The sequence below is a fragment of the Oreochromis aureus genome, linkage group 3 (assembly GCF_013358895.1).
Source record: "Oreochromis aureus strain Israel breed Guangdong linkage group 3, ZZ_aureus, whole genome shotgun sequence".
Classification (NCBI taxonomy): Eukaryota; Metazoa; Chordata; class Actinopteri; order Cichliformes; family Cichlidae; genus Oreochromis; species Oreochromis aureus.
In genome coordinates this window covers 16,220,708-16,244,837 of record NC_052944.1, presented here as the reverse complement: position 1 = coordinate 16,244,837, position 24,130 = coordinate 16,220,708, and the positions used below count along the sequence as shown (strand labels likewise).

Sequence of the window (24,130 nt, the reverse complement as noted above, 5' to 3'; positions counted from 1 at the left end):
ACTTTTAATAAATCCCCATGATTTTATATTAAGATTAGACCGCGAATCAAACAACGCCTCGCAGTTCCAAGGATATGAAATCAAAGGGTGTCTCATTGTGTTACGCTATTAAAAAAAAAAAAAGAACTTCAAGAAAACGAGATTATTTTAACAGCTTCAATGCTTCAAATTGCTGTTTATTTTTCCATCTAGGAATTTATCATAAGTTGAATCGACAAAGCCAAAAAGTGCAGTTTTTGCTAGCAGCGCTGGCCTGCCACATGGCATCTCTTCCAAACCCGAAGGTCAGGACCCCATTAGTGCTCTGACAAGTCTCAGGATGATTACATGACTGGAAATGATAAAAAAAAAATTAAATCTGCAGAACAAATCGTTTATTTTGTCAGAATTTGCTTAATTAACTGGACGTGGTTTCCTCTTTACCCTCCTGCAACCTGATGAAATGATCTGAAAAAGGTGCATCCTTCTTCTGGAAAACTAGTCACGATTTTTAAGACATGCAACTTGTGGCAAAGCCAAGCGGCCAGGAGTCGACAAAGCACAGAACCAGGTTCATACTAACACAAACTGACACACTGGATGCTCGTGTACTTTTTCAATCCATTGTGTTAAGGCTAGAACGTTTCTGCATTTAAAAAAACAATATTTGCGCTTTAACCTTTTTTTGTGCATTGGGGTAAAGCATACACACGATGCTGTGAACTGGGATTGCTAGGAGATGCTGTCACATCATTACAGCAAGCCAGGTGTGTTAGTGACAGAGAGACTGTCTCTGATTCAGCTCCGAACTGATCCAGCGGACAACAGCTGCCCGAGGGCCAGTTTTGTGGTCGATGAAACACACACGATAAGTCATCACTTAACTCTCCAGCCCGCTGCACTGTCATCTCGGTCAGTGTTTCACACCTCCCAGCCCGCTGCCGTCCAACAACAGCAAATAAGGGCACCATTAGAATTACAGAACAGGGGGAATAAAGCTGCTGTTCCTCTGTGAGCCTGTTTTATGGGTCTGTTCTTAGGTTTACTTAACGGCCTGGAGTCGGTGAAGCTGGGTGCAGTTTTTGTGACTCACTAAATCATTGACTCACTGGTGGCTAAGTTACAGAAGGGAGGCAACTTCAAAAAAAACAAAAAAACCAAGCTGGAGCTGGGAGATGTAAAGGCAGAGCTGCAGTGATGAGATAACAGACTGACGCTAGCAATAATGTCCGAAGATCCAAATTAGCGCCTTACCTTTTCACCTCGTTCTCCCATTTCACCCTGTAAGGAAGGAAAGCAGAGCAACACAGACAGAAAAAATGAGGGTTGGGGGGGTTATTGCACACACTCGGGGTCAGATCGTATCTGGGGTTAAATTCACATTTGATTATAAATGTTATGACTGCTTTTTTCCCCAGACAGACCCTGACATGAACTTTTTTTTGTTTTTTAAATTTAAAATCATCCTTGCATTATCATTGCAACATATTTTTATACCATGCATTAAAGTCTTCATGGAGGATATATATTTTCTGTTACGTCAAAGATGAATACATGTATATGCATGTTTTTCAAAACCATGAAAAAGAAACCACAAAGGGACAAAAAGGCTGATGGTCAAAAGGTAAGATGAAAAATGACTGAAAGCGACAAATTCAAAGGGGAGATGCTTCTGTGAGAGGATAAAGAAAGTATTGAAAATGACTTTAACCCTCTGGAGTCAAAGGACGTCTCCAAGTCACATGACTGAATGAAGATGACCCTGCAGCAAGACGCAGCCTCACCGAGTCTCTGTTTCAATTTGTATTAAAAGTGTGAACTATATACCGCTTTTTAATCCTAACAGTGCAGTTAAGGTTTCTGATGTGATAATAATATTGTTAAGCTATGTAAAATAATCCATATATCAGCAAAAGTGCTCACATTGAGTCTTATATTTGAGATCATCTCAACAGATATTTGGGATTCAGGTATTTGTTTGATATTGCAAAGTTTGCTGGCAATGGTTGGTGCTGCTCTCACAAAGTGCAGGGTGGGATAACATGACTTTGACCTCAGAGGGTTAACCCAAAAAAAAAGGGGAAAAGCGACTGCTATGACTTTACAAGAATATGAGCACACAGAATATGTGTGCACCCCGACCTTGGCTCCTGGAACACCGTCCAGTCCTGGGATGCCAACATCCCCCTACGGACAGCACAAGATACACACAGTGACTGACTCAGTGTGCTGTGTAAGCAGTTCGACTAAAGATTCAAGGTCAGGAGATATGACCCCTCCACTCCCCACCCCACAAAAAACAAACAAAACAAAACAAAATGCATATTTTTCTTCTTAAAATTCAGATAACGATTGACTCAGACATAAGAGTGAGCGTATGGTGCAAAGGGCTTTTGCAGGAGAGTTGGTGATGGAGCACGAGACAGGTGAGAGTCAGCTACACTGACAGAACTGCTGTAAGGAGCGTAAATGTACAGCTACAGCACTATGAATTCTATAACATTCCCCGAAAGTTCACATGTATCAAATATTGAAACCACAAAGTGAACGTGAAAGACGAGAGGATAAACAAGCTGATTAAAAGCTTAATTATCTGGTTTGGTTCTGTGTATGTGCAGAAGAAGAAAAGCCAAGCCCGTCTGATGGATGCCAGTTTGCCGTTAGCCTCGATCCCTTGTCTCCGTGGCTCCCTAGCTGAGAAACCAACCTCTGTCCATCTGCTGCCAGAAACAATTAACCTCCTGACCTTTGCAAACATACCACGTCATTATCCTTTCAGAGGAGCAGTAGCTATTCCTCAGCCCAGACAGACAGCTTTAACCAGATGAAGCTGATTAATGTAGCCAGGGTGGAAAAATAACGCAGTGCATTACTTGGATTAAAATACATGTCACTGGGCAGCTCGGTACTGGCCATATTCGAAGGAAAATTGTGTTATTGGATGTCATTTTTCAATATCTTAATGCTATTTTCGCTTTTCCCCAAAATGCTTTATGTTCATGGGAAACTCGGCATGTCTGATCCACGCTGGGTGTGTCCCTGCAGCTACACACTCGTGGTGACGTTCGTCATAAATGCCGAAGCCTCGGATCATTCGTCAGCCCGCATATGGGAGTCATTGACATAATAATGACACCCTATTGACATAATGATGATAGAGTCTGATTAGGAACTCCAAAGGTTGGCTTGATAAGGTGGCATTAGTGATTCTGCTGGGATATCCATGTCAAATCAATACCGTGTCTGTGCGAGTGGACCCGCCACTGCACTCCTGAGCAGCTTTAACTGCTTTTGAGTCAAACTTTCTGCAAGAGTGAGACTTACATACCATAACAGGTTCTGCTTTATAACTGCACTGCACAGCATTGGAGATCTATTTCATGGCTGCTACAAAACCTCACTCCTTTCATTTTGGAAACAGAATTAAGCTTTCAGCCTCCACTGTAGCCAGAGTTAGCATGGATTTTACTTTAAAATGAAACTTCTTCACTCTGGTTCCTATTACAGCCATACGTGCCTCTCCTTTCTTTATAAGTGCATGTTTGAGATTAGAGCGATGCAGCCCTCAAACTGTCTCCCCATCCATTCTCTTCACTTATACCATCGTTTGTCCTGGAATAAATATGCTTTTCCATCTTTTTTTTCCTCCTTCCCTCCACCCATTGTGAAACACCTGCACTGTGTCTTCTTTATCCGCTCCGAGAATGAATAGCAGACATGAACTGAGTGTGTGAACAGATTCAGAGGCAGCCAGAACGGTACTTTGTGGTTAAGGCTTGAAGAAGAAGCCCACGGGTTTTCTCCCAAAACGGAATAGCGGTTTGAAATTGTCAAAACTTTTTTTTCCTGATATAAAAAACTAAAACACATGGGGAGAAAGATTAATGAAAGATTAATGCTCAAGTGAGCCTTTTCATGATAAAATACTATCAGGTGCGCAGATGGATGTCGGTTCTCTGAACTTCGTGTGCATAATTTTATTTTAGGGACACTTATAAAAAGTCTTGAGGGACAATAATGCTGCCTAGTAGTGGTGTTTTTTTCCTCTTGGAAAAGTACATTCACTAATAAAAACAACAGCAAGTCAGCAAGAACTAGTTAAAAGCCCAGAAGTGTAGAGCTTTACAAGAATTCAGTGTAAATGAGTTTGCTCACCTTCAGTCCATCAACACCGGGGATGCCAGGAGGCCCGAGTGAACCCTGGGAAATAAAAGCAAAGTTTGTTGGGTTTTTTGCATCATTACACTCGACCATCTCGCTGCTCGTACCATCACGGCCGGCTCAACGGTTGTAAATAAACACCGGCGGCGTATCCGTTCTGTCTGCCGCTGATCAAGGCGTGCTCTGATGTTACTGCGCCAGACCAGCATAAATACTGCATGTCATATTTTATTATCTGCTCTGTTATGGACAATACAGCCAGAAGGCAAGACCGGGAGCTGAGGACACTCCTGCTGCACTTCAAACTGAAAATGTACTGCCCTGTGAAATAAAGAAATGTTTCGCACGGCAGATGTACTCGAGATTTTACCGCATCCACTGCGTCAGCTTAGTAGAACTTGATTTAGACTCTTAATGAACGCCCACTCCCTGTTCTTCGCGGTTTGCTTATGTTGGCTTTTTGCAACGCTTTCAGAATAAAAGCGATTTACAGTTACCGGTCGCATTTAAAGATGTATCAGAAATGTTTGCGAGATGTGAGATACAGTCGCTGGAAAGCATCGTGTCAAGGGTTGAAAACCGTTCACGCTGGATTTTCTCGTCATGCGGTGGCACCGAATCAGTCACCGAGCTGATGAAACTTGAATAACCCTCGACGCGGCCCCTCTACTAAACACAGCGCTCCACTAGCAGCAGATCTAATTGAGTAGCCTCCGGGCCTGGCTTATGAGTCATTAACACTGTGGTGTGTCATCATTGACCCCTCCACACACACACACACACACACACACACACACACACACCCTCTCCCACGCCGACGGGAGGCCTTGCCGACAGATGACAGTGCAGACAGGAAGTGTCTGATTGGGTTACACTGAACAAACACTGGCAGCTACCTGATGGCTGGATATAGCTTACATCTGTTCCTCACATCAGCGCCACCAGGGACCCGCAGCCTGTATCACAGCACTTAGCTCCAGGCTCTCTGTTCTCCATCTCTCTCCTTCTCTGTCACCCTTTTTTCCCCACTTCTCCTTCTCCTGTTTATTCGCCATGACTGTGCAGTGTCTGTTGCTAATATGCAGGTAAACATACTCATCAAACAACACGTTTACAACCGTTTGTGCAACGAGAGCTGTAGTTTGGTTTAGATCAGAATTCAACAGAGGGACAAAAAAAAAGTTTCCTTTGTACTTTTATGTCACAACCAAGTCAGCAAATCTCATTTAGTTTTCTTTAAGAAAAGCAAGAAATGCCAGCAAGAAGAAAGAAATGATTTTCTGTAGCTTACCTTCGGCCCTTGCGGCCCCTCAGGTCCCTATAAATGAGAAGAGAGACGGAGAGAGATTGAGTGCAGGAGAAACGCAGCAAAAATAGTTCATGTCAGATGAAATAATACAATTACCAGAGCCAACATGGTCAGAGCAGAGAGACTGGCAGAGCTTGTGGTAGGATTTCATGCAGCGCGCACACACCCTTCAGGCAGAACCCGAATCACAATCAATCCCTTGTTTTATTCTCCAGCAAAGAATGAAAATCCGCTCACTCCGTGCCTTCTTTTCGCTGAAGTGACCCATAAACAGGAATCTTTAATAAGCTCATGAATAACAAAAGCTTTTATGGTTTTATCTTTTATGTTGATCTGTCTTTACTCGTTTTAGTGACTGTAAAAACTTGTCTCGTTTGGCCGCACTACGTTCCGAGTCTACGGTCCAACACATAGAGAGGTTCATTACCTAAATGGGCCAATATCTGGAAAGCTTCGCGAAGCTAACAAGTTAGCCAGGGGGGGAGAAAAAGGCGCCACATATCTAAGGCAGATTTAAATCATGGATCGATGTGTCTGGGAGGACAGTTTCTATTTACAACCTGCTGTTTACTGCAGTGAAACTGGAGGCCGCGTTGGGCTGTCGGCCTCCTCCGCTGGAACCTGCCTAAAACAACACGACCGCATCGTGAAGAAACTGGGAAGCCTGGGTGAAAGTTAGCTCCTTCCATGTTTCTCAAAGACTTTTGAGCTATTGCACCAGCGCGGCAGTTCATCAACACCTTTACGCCTGGCTGTTATGACACCTCACGTTGGCCGGCTTCTTTCTCACTTTCGGCCATTTGGCTCGTCGCTCGCAGCTGAGTCAAGGCCAGGCAGACCTTGTGCCCCGCAAGCTCTCTACAGCAGCAGCTTTTCCTCGCTTTACTCACGTCGATGCGGTATAACTGGCAAAGCTCAAGATACGGTCCCCTGATGTGTGTAAAACGTTTGTATGAGTGTTAAAAAGAAGCCAACGAGGACACGTTCGGGTTGAAAAGTTAAGACTGTCAGTGCAAATTTGCCTGAAGAAGAAGCCCGGTTTGATGTCGGCCTACTTGTGACTTGACGGCGATTAAATTCTGCGAATAAGCTGATTGTTGGATCGTTTTTAGTATTTGTTGTTAAACCGGGCTATCACCAAGTAACTGTACCTCAAAACTTTCCTCTCCCAATTTCCATTTTTCCCCAAAATTGGCCCGTTAAAATCCCTGTAGCAACAAGTTCTCACATTTTCAGAAATGGCCCACACAGTTGCAGCTCATTTATGGTGCATTCCTTGTGCACTTACAGCAAAAACCTCAATGAACAACTTTCATTATCCTAGCCAACCAAGAAAAAGGTTTTCCTCCCATTTGCCTTTAAAAGCCTTTGTTAGCTGTCCTCAGTAGGGTTTAGTAAACATCTTTATGACCCACTAGGTATGTGAGAGCATGTGCCGCTCGCCTGAGCGCTAATTAGCTTGGCTACATCTGAGAACACTCAGAAGCTACTGCTGAAAAGCAGTTTTTTTGTTGTTTTTTTTAAAGAAAGTCAAGAGCGCTTAAGGAAGTCTTGGCTCTTTTGTTCTCGACCCTGGATCCTGACTTTGGTGAAAAATGAAAAGGGAAGAACAATCCAAAGATCTTCGTGAAAAAGGATTATTATTCCATCTAAAAGTGTTCATCACGATAGCAGATGTTCAGCATGTAGCGGCTTAGCTGCCTCATTTAGCATTCATAAAGGAAAGAAATTCCACAAATGTGCAATATCAACAGGCTGCCCATTGAAGTCGAGCATCCGAGCACAAAAACAATGCGCTGAATGTTTGGTACTTTCATTCATGATTCGGACGTTGCGAACAATGAAGCCATTCCCAGGTCAATTCCCACACTCAAGCAGCAGCACTTGAACCTTTAAAAGTTGAAGCACTTCCAGAATGTGTGGCATTCACGTAAAAAATATTCCTCTGATCATAGAACAGAAAGGCTCCACACTGAAGTTTGTTCTGTTCAAGGCTTTTGTGTCAGTTATACTGGGAGTTTTCAACTATTATCAATTATTTAAACTTTTAAACAAATGTATTTTTTCTTTTTTTGCCTTAAGTTGTAGCTATATGTGCTTATTGCGGAGGCGTGCTTTATTCAAACTGTTCACATAACATCATTTTCTAAGAGTTTTCAATCACTCTTTATTGCTCCTGCCACTATAAACAAAAGCACTGTAGCCTGGTAAAGCAATAATGCAGAATGGCTTAAGTTAAACCATTCAAACCTTCACCTGTCATGGCTGCGCTGACATTAGGCTGTTTTAAAGACATCTGATAGCGGACTGCTTTCTAAACTACAGTATGGATGTGTCCTTAGCTACCAGTGGGGATGCGAAGGCCGCTTCTTTGTCTAGTTAGAGGATCTAGGCTCAGGTAACACTGGATGTATTGCCCAAACATGGCCCGTATTAACAGTTGTTTATGGGTCTCTTTTGGCCTGTACTGATAATGTTGATTCATGGTGAGAATGGCCGCTTCAGCTCAGCCACAGGTGGACACAACAGAGGGGCCAGATGTCAGATGTGCTGTGACATTTGGGCCACATTTGGTGCACTCATGTCAAATGTAGCTCGTAACTTCAGGGCCATGTCTGACCCCACAGAATACTCGGAGTGCCGTAACTGAGTCATAATGTCCAATTACGCCTGAATGTGCCTGCTATGTGGGGAGATGCTCACTGACATTCAGGTGATTTTAGATTATATACATATATTACAGATGTCAGATTTTCAAGTTGTTTCTGATCTGTGATATCTCCACAACTACACAAGCCACACGTGTAGCTTAATATAAATTTACAGAAGATTCACAGGATTTGATGCAAATTTCCATTATTTTCATGAAACATCTGCACTTTGATTTAAAGTTATATGCTTTACATGGTAGTCGGGTCAAAGAGAAGAAAAGAGAGGCTTCGTAATGGATTTTGTTACTAGCTACATTCCAGCTGTAGTCCCTGCAGGTGAATGTGATCCAGTGACCTCAGCGTTTTAAACATTCTGGCTATGGTCCTGTCTGTGGGCTCATTTATCAATCCATCCATCCATTTCCTTAACTACTTAACCATACAGGGTGGGGCCTATCCCCAGCTGCCACTGGGCGAGAGGCAGGGTACACATGGAGAAGTTGCCAGTACATCACAGGGCTAACAGGGAGAGACAAACAGCCATTCACATCCCCACCTATGGCCAATTTAGAATCTGTAATTAACCTCTCGTACATGACTTCGCACCGTGGGACGAAACCACATGCCAGACAAAACCCCCGAGTGTAGGTATGCTTTGTTTTAACAACATAATAAGACCCAAGGCTGTAAAAATAGGAATTTGCCTTTAAGAACAAACAGATTTGTTCCACAAAAATGGTTTTGTCCACATTTCCCACAACATTGTTTGATTTCCCCGACCATGTCATAAGCTATTCGCTCACATCTTTGCTCCTCATGTTTGGCTTTACAGCAAAGGAAAACTCAGTCAAGGTCACTAAAATATCAGAGGTATGTCTTCATTGAACAGGCTTTTGAGGCACAAATGTGTCCCTACATTTATGCCTGTGGAGTTTTTTTTTTCATTGTCCAAGGTGAGCCACTGGTGCATTGTGGGTAGCTTTGGAATGAATAGGATGCAAAAGGGGATCAGTGAAAGTCTGCTGCATAATTGGAAATTACACCAAAAAGCAGATGGAAGAGGCTTCTCTCAGCTTTGGATGGAACATATTTGGACTTTTTGTTCTGAACAAGCTGAGCTCCAGATGAATGCTGAGTGTGGGGCTGCAAGCCACCTTTAGAGAAATGAAGACCCCCTTAATTTACCAAAGAGAGACCACGTGGCACTGATGATTTTGAACTAGGTCCTGAAAATATTTCCTTTTCTTCTTCTTCTTGTTCTTCTTCTTTCCACCTCCCCCCCACCACCTCCTCCTTGTTTCTCCACAAGAGCTTAATCCTTCTAACCAGCACCATATGTCCTGGAAGGCTGCTGGAAAACTCTGGAATCTACTTTTGCCCCTTTAACAATAGCATCTACATTAAAAAAAACTCCGAGCTGTGTCAAGTGGGCGCTAGCGCCGAGAGCGCTTCAAAAGAAGCAAAAGTCGGTCGAGCGGTGACCTCAGAATCCCTGCCTCCGGCTCACTTGTGGAGATCGAGATGTGCCAATCACAGATTATTCTTTCAGCTGGCTGCACAAAGTGGAGACTTGTTGCTTATGCACATCTAATTCATATTGATTCGCAAAGGCCAACCAAGGGCGGGGACTGGCGGGATTTTTTTTTCTTCTCTTGGATGGGAAAATGTCTTTTTATTTCCTCTCCAGAGGTTTATCAGCTACAGAAACTCTTCTCTTTAATCCAATATCTTATCTTAGCTCTTTTTTACCAGGGAGCAGCAAACATTCTGTCGTTGCATGAAATCACAGGCCGCAAACGCAGTAACTGTGCTGTCACATGTTTTTACAACCGCTGGGACATGCTCATCTCACGCTGCTTTATAGGGGCGATGACTTTACTCCTTGTTAAAAGTACATTAGTGTCACACTGTGTATATACTTGTGAAAGAGGATGCTTCATTTCAGCAATTACAGTTAGCAATGCTTAATTCACGTTCAGACGGGTTGAGAGTCTCTGTTCATTGGTCATCAGAGGTTGTGCAAACACTAGGCTTATGCGAGCGCACCTGGGAACATCCATCGCACAGTGTACATTCATCACAGAGCGGATTTTCAAACCGAACGTTGCTGCTTACACAGCTACCCGCCCAAAGTGGGATAAAACACGAAGCCAACAAAAGCAACGGTAACTTAAAAAGCAGAAAGAGGGAGGGAACTTTACTTTAGAGGATCGCCCATTAAGTCGTCTAAGATTGATTAGCACCTTTGGATCCTTTACCTAATGCGTCTTTTTCGCTCTAGCCTCAATTATTTCCTCTGTCCATTTCTCCCCAGCCCACCAAATTTTTCCACAGGGGAAAAGGTCAAGGGGAGCTGGAGTCAGAGATGAAAGCGCTTGATAGTACCTCTTCTGTCAGCTTCACTTCCCTTCACTCCCCGCATCCACTGATCTGACATTGAGTGTTTTTTGTGTCACGTTTTCCATCCTTGCTCTCCCTGGAATTTGGTTTGACCTATTCGTTGTAGCTTTTATGAGGAAACTTTAATCAAGTGCTTTATTTGCCGAACACCACAAGTGGTATCCAGTTGCCGTCAACTGGAGCAGCGACTCGTCCGCGCTGCATAAAGAGTTTGTGAGGGAAAACAAACTTTTTCTTAACAAGTTAGCATAAAATGTGTCATTCGCCGTCATATCTATGAACCATCTCACAAATATCTCACGAAAAATATATACACTGCCAGTCAAATGGTGCCATTAGAACAACAGAGCCCAATTTGAGAAGTCTTACATATGAAGCATATTTGGCTCTCATTAAACCTACTTGCTACATAATTTCTTTGTTTTTTTTCATAGTTTTGATGTTTTCAGTAGAAATTGACACAAAAAGAAAGGCCTTAACGAGTACGTGTTTCGAGCCTTTTGAGTACAACGGATAAAAAAAAACATAAAATGAAAACTTAGCTTTATAATTAAATAAATACATAAAATACATCAGCCTGTCCAATGCTTGAGAAATTTTGGAAAATTACCTTGGCATTGACAGTTCTGCACATAATATCATAAATAAGACACTAATTCAACTCGGGGGTTGGCTTAACTGGAAAACCAGACAAAAGAGTCTCCATCCATTTAGATAATTCCAGGAAGGAAATATACACACAGGACTCCCCTGTACACTCCGACTTCTGTATGCATTTAACTCAGAATGTCTCTAACATGTCAATTAGTGAACATTAAAGCATTTTTCAGGCCAATTTCCTCACATTTGGAGAGGCCAGATCTGGCAGTCCTGCTCCATTTGCAATCTTCACGCTAAGCTAAGTGACTGCTAGCAAGAATTTCATATTTATGAAAAGTCACGCAAGCGATCATTCTTTTCATCTAAGTCTTAAGAGGAAAGCAAATATGTCCATTTCTCAAAATGTCAAACTACCCAGCAAACCCTGGACTCGTATCGCCTATATTTTGTTAAACAATTCTGCAAGGCTACGTTGTTAATTAGCATGTCAGGGCAGCCACAGAACGGGATGTTCGAAATAAAGTTTGCACTCACCAGGGGTCCCGTTTCCCCAGGCTGTCCTGGATCACCCTGCAAGAAACATAAAATCGTTAATGGAAGCAGAGCGTGTTTTAATCTTACCTAAAACAAGTCTCGTGTTTAAAATGCTGCTTTTCTCCATATTACATTCAAATTCCGTCTATTTTAGTATCAAATAGCCACTATATGGTGCATAGCAGCCAGGCCACCATTGTGCCCATACACCAAGTTGGCTGAGAGGCACTTCTCCAGCTGTGCCACCTGCACCCTGCACTGTATGTTTCCAGAAACCTTGTTCTTGTTTCGACCTTTGGTTCATGTCTATCACACGGACGTTCCAACAGTTCGTGGTGTAGCAGAGAACTGTAGGAACATGCCAAAGCGATGTTTGTACATATTTGATCGTTACGTCGTTGCAGGATTTTTGCGACGCTCCTCCTGAGCTATTCACGAAAGGAGACCTAAATCACAAGAGCAATAAAGCGGCCTAGCAAAAGAAACCCAATTTCTTGGGAAAACGCAACAACTACTGCCACTGGAAGAATTGCAAATCATCTTAAAAACTTGGAAAGAACCAGATAAACAACACTTAATATTTTCGCACTCCCACTGTGATCTCTGCCAAGACAATAAAGATCTGGATCCCTCAGAAGGTTTTATAGCTCAACATAACTGACAGGCCTTTTCTGTTTCTTCTTTCTCTCACAGGCAGAGTTCACATAAATTAGCGTGATGCCAATGACAGGCTTAAAGACATGGAAAATGTTACGTGGTAATGAAAAACAACCACGTGAATGTAAATCTATACAGTAAAACCTTCTCCTGGGAGCCTATTCATGTTTAGTTATATAGACGTGAGGGCGATGAATTGTAATGTAGCTTGTCTAGTATTTATTAGAAAGGTTTTCGTTGGAATAAACCCTCCCAGCAACAAGTCAAAATCAGACTGAATAGAAGCACAAACAGAGCTGAACTTGTTTAAAACTTACTGGAAATGACAGAGTATTTATTACAGGATACGCTGACAGAATTTTGCTGATCCAAACAAATTTTAATGATACATAGAGTAGAAAAAAAAACTCAGTTGTATCAAACGTTCTCAGATGCCAAGCAAAAATCAGTACTCACCGGGAGACCCGGCACACCTCTGGGCCCATCCTTGCCAGTGTCCCCTGGAGGCCCCCTCGGTCCAGGAGGGCCCGGTGGCCCCGGGGGCCCAGGTGGCCCTGCTTGCCCCTGATCTCCCTGTGTGGCGAAATAACACATTAAAGAATCATTATGGTGTGTTATTTTTGGACTGCTGAGACTGGAGCCACTACAGTGAAATGATAATTAAGAGAGAGTCGTGGAATGTTCTTGTGGGTGGCGATGGGCTGCCTCCATTCATAACATGACGAATGAGCTTTTTGGAGCTAGTATACAGCTTAAGTTAGGAGGAGCTGCAACGTAATGATTTGTAGCTGAAATATTAATCCTTTAAAATGCATGCAATCCTACGAGGCCATAATGAGTTGAGTAAGGACGGTGCTTTAAGTAACGACTCCAAAAAAAAGAAGTCCCATTTGAAGTTGACAAGTATAGAGCTACAATAATCAGGGGAAATATACTGAAAATGTGTGGTCCATTACGATACTGCATTATAAGAAATTCTAAGAAAATATTCTGCAATCTAAGTTGCAGGGAAAAACCTTTGAGTGGTGCCAGGACAGTAATTCATTTTACCTTAATAAAAGCTTTTTAAAAAAATGAAGTTTCCATATTTTCCTTTAACAATAACAGAAGGAGCATGAGTGCTTATGACAGGTCTGTCTGAAGGCTTGCATGCAAAGTGGCCAAAGAGAAGTGATTTGGTGAGACTTGGCACGGTGGACAGAGAGAGTGAGGACACACCCACTACCTTAATGAGCCGTCGCTTTATGAGCTGCTGGTCAGCGGAAAGAAAGCCATGATTGATCTTAGGGAAGACCATCTGAGCAGGTGTGTGAGGTCAAGAGGTCGTAGGTCAGAGGTGAGAGAAGGTTGAAGAAGGATGAAGTCCCAGAGGAAGAAGAAGAAGGAGGAGGAGGAAGGCAAATGCAAAGAGAAACAGATTCTGTTAGAAAGGCCTGTGTTCATGAACTCCGGTCCAGCACCTTCACAGATGGGGTGGTGGGAGAAATCCACACTTTTCCAGCACCGAGGTGGTTTGCTGAGGAAGTCTGGGCTTATTTTTTGGAGCCAGGGCCCATAATTATCACCTCTGGGGTGCGAGCGCGCCACAGCGAGTTCGCAGTCCCCTGGAAAAATGGGAATCGCTCCTCCACTGTGAAAGTGCCGTCATCATCATCGTCGTGCCTGCTGCTAAGTCAGACCCTGAGAGCTGCGCACACTGAAACCAGCGAGGTAAAACCTTTGAGTTGAGGTTTATTTCTAATCTTTTTCCAGCACGTGTCTGATTCTGCTGGTGTCCATTGGTATTTGGCACTGAAACAATCCCGAAGGCCGTGCTAGAGGATCGGAGGATTTGTGGTGAACCATGAACTTGAGCTTTAAGAAAAAAAATGCCACTTTGCTTCATCACCGAGTATTCCTCTGGGAGTTCCTTCAATTCATTTTAGCATCAATGGACACAAGCCAAACCATCTCTGTATTCAGGGTGTTGCCTGTCTAGTCACCTACACATTACCAGGTTGTAACAGGCCAATGCATTCACTTGAGCTGCCTTGCATGTCGACTGGAGAACAAACCTCTTGAGCAAAAAGACTAGTAGCAGAAGTGGTGAGAAGAGGCTAATGGTTGACCTGCTGTGATTAATTAGATTGCACTTTTCCTGCGTGCACTCTATCATCACTCCTTGAGAAAGGCAGCCAACAATTTACTTCCAGTGTGTGCTGCACAGGGGTCGGACTGAGCAGCGAGGCAGCAGCACCACCGACAAACCTTGACAGTCAGGATCTGATTGCTGTGCAAAGCAGCCAGCGTAGGGAGACCAGGCAATCCCTGAAGGGACAAATAGCAGAACATGGCACAACACACGCATGATATTCAAACATTGGGTGAACAAAAACAGTTGAAGAAGGAAGGAGACAAGCATCCTGCTTCTAACTAGCCTCATAAATGTTTGAAATATAATATGTGGAATTCTTTGACATGTATATATGAGTTTTTAAGAGCCGTAAAAAGCCAACATCAAAGTTAACTGTCAAACAAAGACTTCTGAGGACCAGACATTTAAATTCAAAGCTAAACAAGAGCAGGTATTTTATTTTAAACAGCTAACTTTGATACAGTCCAAGTTTACTTTCCTCAATAAAACTGTGTGTGCAATGGCACTGGGATCATCCTGTGTGGGCTGCAATGGCACAAGTAACCATTTCCTCTTGTTTTCTTCCAATTATACGTTTGTTGAAATAATATTCATACAATACACTTTGAGCTATAACAGGCTGGTAAATTGAGAAGTGGCACTGTTCGTTTAGCTTCAGGGAACACAAAGACACTCAAGATGTTTGATGGAAATTCAGTCAAATGGTTTCCAACTCCCTTGTCAACAAACTTCATGACAGATGTGATCCAAACATAAAAACTGGATAGAAGAAGAAAACATCAAGCTTTCTCCTTGTTAAAAGATGACAATGGTTTACAGCTGCAAAGAAGAGCTTTTATCTGAATCCAGAAACGCTGACATTTTGTCAGCTAAACATGGTTGTCCAAATGCTACAGTCAAATAAATGCAGCCCATTAAATTTAATCACATTGATGGGTATATCAATAGGCTGACACATTTTTATTTCATTGCATTTTATTACATGCCCATCAAACTGCAGCAGATCATCTTTTACACTCAAAGTGTCATAAACTAGGCACGTGCGCGTCTAGTTGACTAGACGCTGAAATGTTGCTGCCCTTGCTAACTGCTGCCAGAAATACTAGTTAGCTAATAATGCTATCAATGCTACAGTGCTACAATGCTATCACCTCTAAGGTGAACTCAGGTTGATTTAACACCTAAGTTCACTGGGGCATGGGGTGAACCAATGAACTGACATGAACTAGAACTGTTAGCATGTCTGGCTAACTGGCTAAAAAACCTAGCTTTAAACTAAGTTTGTTTTAATTGTTTATTTATTCTTTGACTGAATGTATATAACTACCCACGTAAATTTGCAGCGTTGCAGCTGTTGCTTACAGTTTACACTGTACAACTAGATTGTTGGATGTCTCAATTGTTTCTATGATATTTCAAGTCCTTCATTGCACTTGGGAGCTGTTACCAAAAAAACAAGCATTAGCCAAAATGTAGCATTTGCCACACACATCGGATCCTGTTCCTCCTTAAAGCCTTTGATCTCCTATCACTCAAATGGAAAACATATGTTTTGAAATATGAGAAAGTTCATATGTCAAGAAGCCATGAACAGTTATTTTTATGTTTAAAGCAGCTAAATGCTAAAGAGAGGATTGCTATATTAGGGGACTTGTAGCCTAGCTATGATATTATATAGGCAGAGATGAAGTATATATTTAAGCCCAATTTTTTAAAATGTTTCTCTTTTTTATACTAAGTCAGCTGGATAATAACATGCTGGAGTCAGTAGTTTTAACCAGTTCGTGATCAATATGCCTCATTTGAGATTGTAGCAGTTGTTAGTTAAAAAATGAAAGCCTGCCTTTCTTATGCATTGTGTGACATGGAAGCCCTACTTAAAAAATCAACTTGTACAAGGTGAGCTGGTGTGTCACTGTAAACTAAACCTGCTGTGCAAACGGTGAAACCCTGACAGGTCTTAGAAGGGGTAACTGAAAGGAGTGTGGTGCTGATATAAATGCATTTTTCTTTAATAATAAAACTATAAAATGGCACCAAAGTTGACCACACACTGGTTGCACAATCGCTGTATATTCACTTGTTTATCCTTATCCTGCAGGTTTGCTCTGTCAGAAATAACCAGCCTGAATGAAATGATGAAAACATATCTTAAAGACTGGCAGAGTAGCATAAACATGGCCTGCAAGGGATCAATCTTTATATATATTCAAGTTTAAGATAAAATCTGTCCTATCCAAACATGGCTTTTGTGCCGTCCCTCTGGATTTCTAAAGATAATTCAAAAAGCATGGCTCATTAAGAATATGGGTTTCAAGGCAGGCTAATTTAATTCAGGCCTGCAGCCGAGCACAGCAGTGGATACTCTTACACTGTATACAATAGCCACGCTGTGCATAACTGGAATTGAAGCGCAAGTATTTCTCAAGTTATTTACAACCTCAAATGTTATTTACAACTTCAAATGTCTCGAGGACAAAGAGGGAAAGCAAGCACTGGATTATGATCAGTGGGAATCGAGAATACAAAAAGTCAAGGCATGAAATGTAGTGTAGTTCGTGTGCAGGCTGGCACATGCGACTGCTTTCTGGGATGTCTCTAGAGTCGTGAATTTAAACCGTACGGTCATTATCAGACGCCAGCAGGGGATAAACGAAGAGAAAGTGGTGGCCATTCTGACAACAACCATGTCTAAAACACAATTCAGGCTTTCTGTGCAGGAGGTTAAAAGGCAGAGAAGCTTGGCTAGGTGTGGGTAAACTCTTACTCTTGCCTCCAAGCTGATGTCAATGTGTGAGAATGATAATGACATGGTGGTTGACAGAGAATCCTAACCATTCGCAGACTGCCTTGTTTTGCTTTGCTAAACCGAAACGGATGTTGGTTATTTGGTAAGGAGCTTTGTTTCCATGTATTTGCCTGCAGCGAGGTGACTGGGATCTGTAGTAAACAATAAGCCGTATACGAGGCCAACAGGCATCCTCAGTTATAGGACGCTGGCCAGATCCAGCATCTCCTCAACCACACCAAACACACAAAACATCCCGAGCGACTACAGGCTGTGGCATTTTCTGAATATCTATATATGGAGTGAATTACCAGCTCTGTACACACATGGCTTTAATACATTTAAGTGTGTAATAACACATTCATCTGAAGCCTCAGATTTGGCATCAATCGGATACATCAAATTTATCTCGAGCGAAATTCATTTGAAGGCTTTTTTGATTTCATGCACAAATACACTGAAAATAGTTCTTTGTTCATGACTAAAAAGTCAAATCCTGGAAATTATATAATCGTGGCCTCTTTATTTTGGAAGAATATTGCACATCGGTCACATTTGGGCAGTTTATTGGGAATTTTTCAGATTTTTTTTTTTCCCCCTTCAGTGAACCCAGGAATTGTTCGACCCTTGCTTGACAGCTGTAGCTGGTGCCATCTCTCAAAAGGACCACACACCTTTCTCAGTGATATACATAGCTACTAAGTCCTGTTAATTGTATTTTAAAAGCGGAGTTCCAGAGCTGGCTGTGTATTTGTTTGTTAAAGCTGGCCGATTTATTATTTGCTGCTTGGTTAACCTCTGATGTTTGGAGATGACCTTTGACCTTCAGGGCAGACAAATGGCTGACTGTGACATGCGTGAAACAGGCAGAGGAAGTAGGCATCTGTGAGGGAATTCTCTCGGACACATGGCGAATCTCTTACCGTCTTTGCTCACAGACGATCAGACTCTAATCTGATCCCCTGATGTTACAAGAAAACACCAAAAAAAAAGTTATTTTAAGTTTAAATCTGTTTATATTTGAAGGGAATTTGCCAAACTGGTGCATACGGGACACTCTTCACATGTTCTCTTGTATACACGTATCTCCATATGGCTTTAATCAACTCCCTGCACGCAGTCAATACTGGGCATGAAATTGGCTTCACTTCCAGCCTGATAGATGGACTCAAGGTCAGGCAGTACTCGTCCTGTTATGCCTTCATTTATTAAGGAAAACCTTCTAATACTGCTACACTACATTTACCTACTAATCTAATGTGCAAAGTCAATATGCTGCTCTGGGAAGTTAATACAATTTAGCCGTGACCTAGGCTGCTTTTATGCCCCGGCAGTCCGTCACATATGACGACGACACCGTGTTCATTTGTACCTGTTAGGGGACATTTTGCCATAACCGGGAGTTAATGAAACGCTTTCGTGAAATGGACAGTTTGTTTATGTAGTCTCTAAGACAAATAGGACCTGTGAAAACTCCACCGGCCACACTGCTGTTTCCAAAACATAAATCATTTAACTGATAGTGACAGATGGCTCCACTTGCGAGGTTAAAAGGCTACAAATTAGGAGCAAAACCAAGAAATTCTATCCAAATGAGGAAATTTTGCTCCACTAAAGACATTTCCTGTGAGTTTCAGTACTGTGGCACTTGCAGCTATAATTATTATGAAATATCTTTTACTGAACCAAAACCTAACTGAGGATATGAGTTGATTTTTCATCTCTTTTCTCTCTTTTTTTGGTTTTTGTAGATATTGCAAAAATGGAAAACCACCTGGAAAACTACAACCTGACTGTAATTTGAAGAGTGCCCATGTGTAACATTAGATCTATCACTAATCAAATTTCCCAGAAAAGGTCATACAAATCATAAGAAAATCTCCTGCTTTTTTAGCCCAGAGGGGAGCTGACTAACGTCTGGGTGGGCATCGCCTATGAACTGGGATCACATCCGCTTGGGAAACTGAAACAAGACAAACTCTCCTGTCCTGCTGTGCCATGCTTGAAGAAATCAGTCACTGGGATTCAAAACTACTGACTCCACATGATACAGAAGAATTGGACTCGTGCACATGGGTTAATGCAGCCTACTTTAAACAAACCTGTGCAGGCCGCTTTTCAAAGAGGGCTCATTTTTTTTTAACCGTTATTTGAGAAAAATGAGAGCTACCCTAGCTGCTAAGTGGAGATAGAGTAATTAATTTCAGAGTCTGTCAAGCACGGAAAAGCACTCACATTATCATCATTTAGAAGCAGCACTTTTATAGAAATGTCAAACGCAGAGCTGGAAATGATTATAGTTCTGAACATGCCATGTCACGTTGAAGACTGAAGTGAATCACAAGTAATTATAGAGACTGAGCTCGTTGGCTTTTGATTATTGCTGAGATTAAGCAGAGCTCTTCAGCTGGTGTGCAAAGGCTTGTCCTCATATTTAATTTAGAGACACAAGGTAAAAAAAAAATATAAAAAATTTCTGCATCTTGAAAAGGATACCACCCTATGCTTTCCAAAATATTTTGCACCTTCGTCTGCCCTTTCTTGATGGGGAAATAAGCAGTGCTGAAATGCTTGTTGTATTTGGCCACACTGGAAGAACACTATCCCAGGAATTTCATGCATCCCAAACCTTTTGCCCACAATTCTGCTGGGGGAGACGCACACACACACACAGTCACATTCATCTGCTAATCACAAGAAGTCAGAGCAAACCGCATACCCGTGGTCCCTGGTCGCCTTGATCCCCCTGCGGAAAGAAGGAAAAAGAATTTGTCTTCGAATGAAAGGGTCAAACAAATACCCGAACACGCACGCATAAATACAAAAGTGCGGCGCTAATGACGAGCTCAGACTCACACCCAAATTACAGCGGTATAATTCAGAACACATTGATAAAGAAAAATAATGCAGGAACCCTCAACTATCCATTGTGGTTGAGAGTAAAATCACTTATGATAACATGGACTGACATGGATTGGATATGAAAGACAGAACAGGGAGAGAGCGGCGGTGTGAGGTTTGGTGGGTGCCGTGCCAGATTTTATGCCCCAGAGTTCTCTCAGATGGCTTTCTGCCCTTTTTGGGGGTAGATCCCTGCAGAGAGAGCGTGCAATCCTCAAGGAGAAAACATTCGGTTTCAAATCGATCAGCATGGTGAAAACTGTGGCTTTATCACATTACAGTAAAAGCCCAAACAAAAGCAAAGTTTAGACTCAGTTTTTTATTATTTTATTTTGAAATGAGTGGAGGCGGACCAAATGTCAGACGGTGAAATATAGCCGTAATCTGTCTAGAATCGGCTAAGCGAACATCCTAAAACCATCTCATTTGGTGCACGTCGCTCTCCTGTTGGCTCAGTTTACAGCTTCGCCACAGCGGTAAAACGAGCCGACCAATCTTTCACACATGGATGGGAATTGTGCTCAAACAAACTTTGAATGCGATGCCTGAACAAATTTCAAATAAAACATCTCTTGGAATTTTTTTGTAATTTTTCATTGGGCCCTTGTTCCAAAAAAACCCAGATTTAACGGGAAAACGGTTGTGAATGGCTGCGCTGATGCATGCTTTATTCATCTTGGGTGGGAAGAATGCACACAGTTGTTTTTCATTTCATTAAACTGCAGATGAAGTGGTTCACATGAGAAGCATGAACATGCATCTCATCAGCAGGAACATAGTTAGTCACAATTATCATAATCAGCCTTCAAAAATCATAAATCTGCTGTTGTAAGCCAATCTGATGCACTCTATTTTTCCTCGTGTTAAAGACCCAGTATGTGGGGTTTCAGTGGCTCTACCAGGAAACACAGGATATGGCTTTCATTCATGCTTTTATTTTTATTACAATTTTCATTAAAAATTCACCTACAAATAAAAATCATCAGTTTCTATCTACAAATCAAAAAGCTGGCTCCATAGTGTGTGGACTTACTTTCACACCATTTCATTGTATTTCTTCTGCTATACACCACAGCAGTCCTTTATTGTGATATTACCCAAGTCACTGCATAAATCATTTATTGATGAATGAACTGTTAAAGCCTTAATCTTCCTCAGGAGCACATTAGATGTTTGCACTTTAAAGTCCCCTTTTCTATAAGTGAATTCAGGGACTTTAACTCTGGTGTAAATTCCTCAGGCCCACATTTTGTCCCCGAGTCCTGCAGACTTATAAAGAAACTGTGCGGTTATTTTGCATGCTCAGCTGCTGTTTTATGGAGGAGTGCTCAGTGAGGCATTTAAGGGGTTTCAACTAAGGGCTCAAACTTCTGGTCTTTAATGCTCTGTGCTATAGATGTGTGAACTGCAGGCTAATCTCAATACTAGGACTTAAGGTCAGGACGAAGTGGAAATGCAAAATGAACGAAGCAGATGATGAATGGTGCAGACCAATTATCGGCGTGAAGACTAAAAGCAAAGATTTTTACTGTCTTGACCTGCTTAAATGGAAACAGGCTGGATATTAAGGATATACATGTGAAATTTGAAGAAATTCATTTAATTTCTGAGCAACAGTAAATTCCAGGCTAGCATGAGTCCGTTAGCTTTGCAGTGGGCCCAGAAACCACATGTGTACAGGTCTGACTATAAACTCTGATCTATTCCTCTGTAAAATACAAGATTTTTCCTTTGATTTCACAGGCTCTTTCACAATCATTTTAAGCTGACTAAACATTAAGGGCCAGATTTATAAATGGTTAGCGTGTGAGCTTAGTGCTGAGTTCCCACCTGCTACACGCAATCTTGTCCCGGTGCTTTCTTTGTAAATTCCACCAGTATTTGTTTTTCTTTCTTTTGTTTACCCTAAAACTCAGTTTGCGCTAGCACACGCGCTAATAAATCAGGTCCTCTTTGATCTGTCTTACACAAAATTGAGTAAATGTTAGCTTATGTTAAAAAAAATATAAGCATTGAATGTACCATTAAGATTCTGACAATGATGTCTGTCAGTGAAATTTGAGGCTGTATGTGATGTGTTATGTAATCCTAAATGATCTGTTTCTTAGCACTGACACGGATCCACCCTACAGTAACAGTTAGCGTAGATACGTGCCATAATTGGAGCTACAAATGCATGAAAAATGTTTGTCTTTGTGTGTGGACTCCCAAAAAGAGGGGGGTGGAAGGACTTCTTTCAGGACACACAGCACAAAACTGGTTTCAAAGATGGAGATATCTTATCAATTCACATAAAGAAGCTGCAGAACTGTATTTAGAAAGAAATCCTGCTGCTACTTCCAACATAAGATGAAGCAATTTGATATGAAAGTTTGCATTTCTTTAACCTCCAATCATAAATATGAACCAAACCACTGAAGATGAAGCTATTCTTGATTGCTTTAATTATTTATTCTGTATAGATCTTTTGCCTCAGTCGACATACATGCATTGGGAGTTGTTCTCCAACTGCACAGTATGGCTGCTGCATTGATGCATTTTTCCAATGAACAGCACCAACCAGTGCAGTATATATAGGCATTCATGCTGCACACAAGGGGAGCATCTTGCATAGCTAACTAGGTGAATTTCATTGCCTTTAGACTCTTAAGAAAAAAGCTGTAGGATGTCAGTATTTCTTCAAATTAACTGTGCAACAAAAACACCAAAGTATACAGTTACCCACCTTTTCACCCTTTGGACCAGGAGGGCCCTATAAAGAGAGAGAGAGAGAGAAAAACAGATTGTTCAAACTATTACAGCATAAAAAAAACGAAGAAACTATGTTCCAAGTCACTTGTAATTGTGAAGACAATCATGATGTTGTCTGGAAATATAACAAAACTATTTAAAACCGGGGTGACCAATCACGTTAAAAAACAAACAGAGCCGCTAAGCGAGGCTCGAACGTCAAGAAGTGAGACACAACTGAAAGATTAATAAACTGACTTTGTGTACTTTCTGACATCTTTCACGATTTGATTAAAATCCGCTGTCACAGACTGGGAAACAGTGCACTGTAGACAGCAGGGCTTATGCAAACATACAATTAAAACCTAAAACAGGCCCAAATCAAGTCCATGTTTACTTAGAGGATCAAATCCAGCAATCTCCAACCAAGTATTGGCAGGCACGTTGTAAAAAAATGTGCCCTGAAAAAGAGGACTACATCTTTTTTTTGGTGAGGCAGCTTCCAGCATCCGTCAGTCGGCAGGCAGCACCTCCTGGGTGGGCTCTGTAAAAGATCGTGGGGTTAAGGAGAGGATCTGACAATGAGGTGTGCATCCACATGCTGAGCTTAATGAGGACGTGTTAAAAACGGCTTCTTCTTCTTTTTTTAATTCAAGTTGAATGCTGAAGCCCGGTATGTTGGGTTTTTTCTTGGGAGGTCAGGCATTCGATCATCAAGTATTAGATCATCAACTAACTGACCACCCGCTTAGCAACAATGTTCCTGAGCTCCTGGAGAAACTGCTGTGCCAGTATTAATCTGCATTTCACTTACAAAAGAAATCCTATTTGCTTTCACTGGCCATAAATAAAATGTGAATATGAGAACAGATCAGAATCTTTAAAAACCACAAAATGGTCCTCAGGTAAAAGGAACAACTTGTAGTTTTAGCATTAAGCATAAAAATCTGTAATGGTTACCATTCCAGGTTAATCCTGCTCTAACGCTGTTTGTTTCCAAATACAAAAATATGCTGACACTAATCCATAGATTGATGATATTAGTATAAAACCTGTGTTTGGATGCTGTTCCTTTCAGTCTATGGACCAGTGACCCAGAATAGCAGGCTTGGGCTTCCACTGCGCTGGCACACATTAGCAGAGTCTAAAACTGAAATGCTCCAGAGGTAATTCAGCAGTTTTCCTCAGCCAATTTCTGCCACACTGCTGAGAGGTAAGAGAGCTGTAGCCAGGTTTCTCCCTGCTCGCTGCCTTTGGATATTATTTTTGATGCTTATTTAACTGTC

The 24,130-nt window shown here is 41.8% G+C and overlaps 1 protein-coding gene across 1 annotated transcript in view; it reads right to left on the bottom strand.

Annotated features, from left to right (window-relative positions):
• The window catches only part of LOC116332912 (collagen alpha-1(XXV) chain), a 153,091-nt gene that overhangs the window by 30,824 nt on the left and 98,137 nt on the right, over positions 1 to 24,130 (bottom strand). The window contains exons 5-13 of the mRNA XM_039609768.1: positions 22,840 to 22,866; positions 19,933 to 19,959; positions 14,539 to 14,598; positions 12,748 to 12,864; positions 11,635 to 11,670; positions 5,432 to 5,458; positions 4,135 to 4,179; positions 2,122 to 2,166; positions 1,234 to 1,260 (exon numbers count right to left, since the gene is read on the bottom strand). Of these exons, the coding sequence (XP_039465702.1) occupies positions 1,234 to 1,260; positions 2,122 to 2,166; positions 4,135 to 4,179; positions 5,432 to 5,458; positions 11,635 to 11,670; positions 12,748 to 12,864; positions 14,539 to 14,598; positions 19,933 to 19,959; positions 22,840 to 22,866 (411 nt within the window). The remainder of the gene's footprint in view (positions 1 to 1,233; positions 1,261 to 2,121; positions 2,167 to 4,134; positions 4,180 to 5,431; positions 5,459 to 11,634; positions 11,671 to 12,747; positions 12,865 to 14,538; positions 14,599 to 19,932; positions 19,960 to 22,839; positions 22,867 to 24,130) is intronic.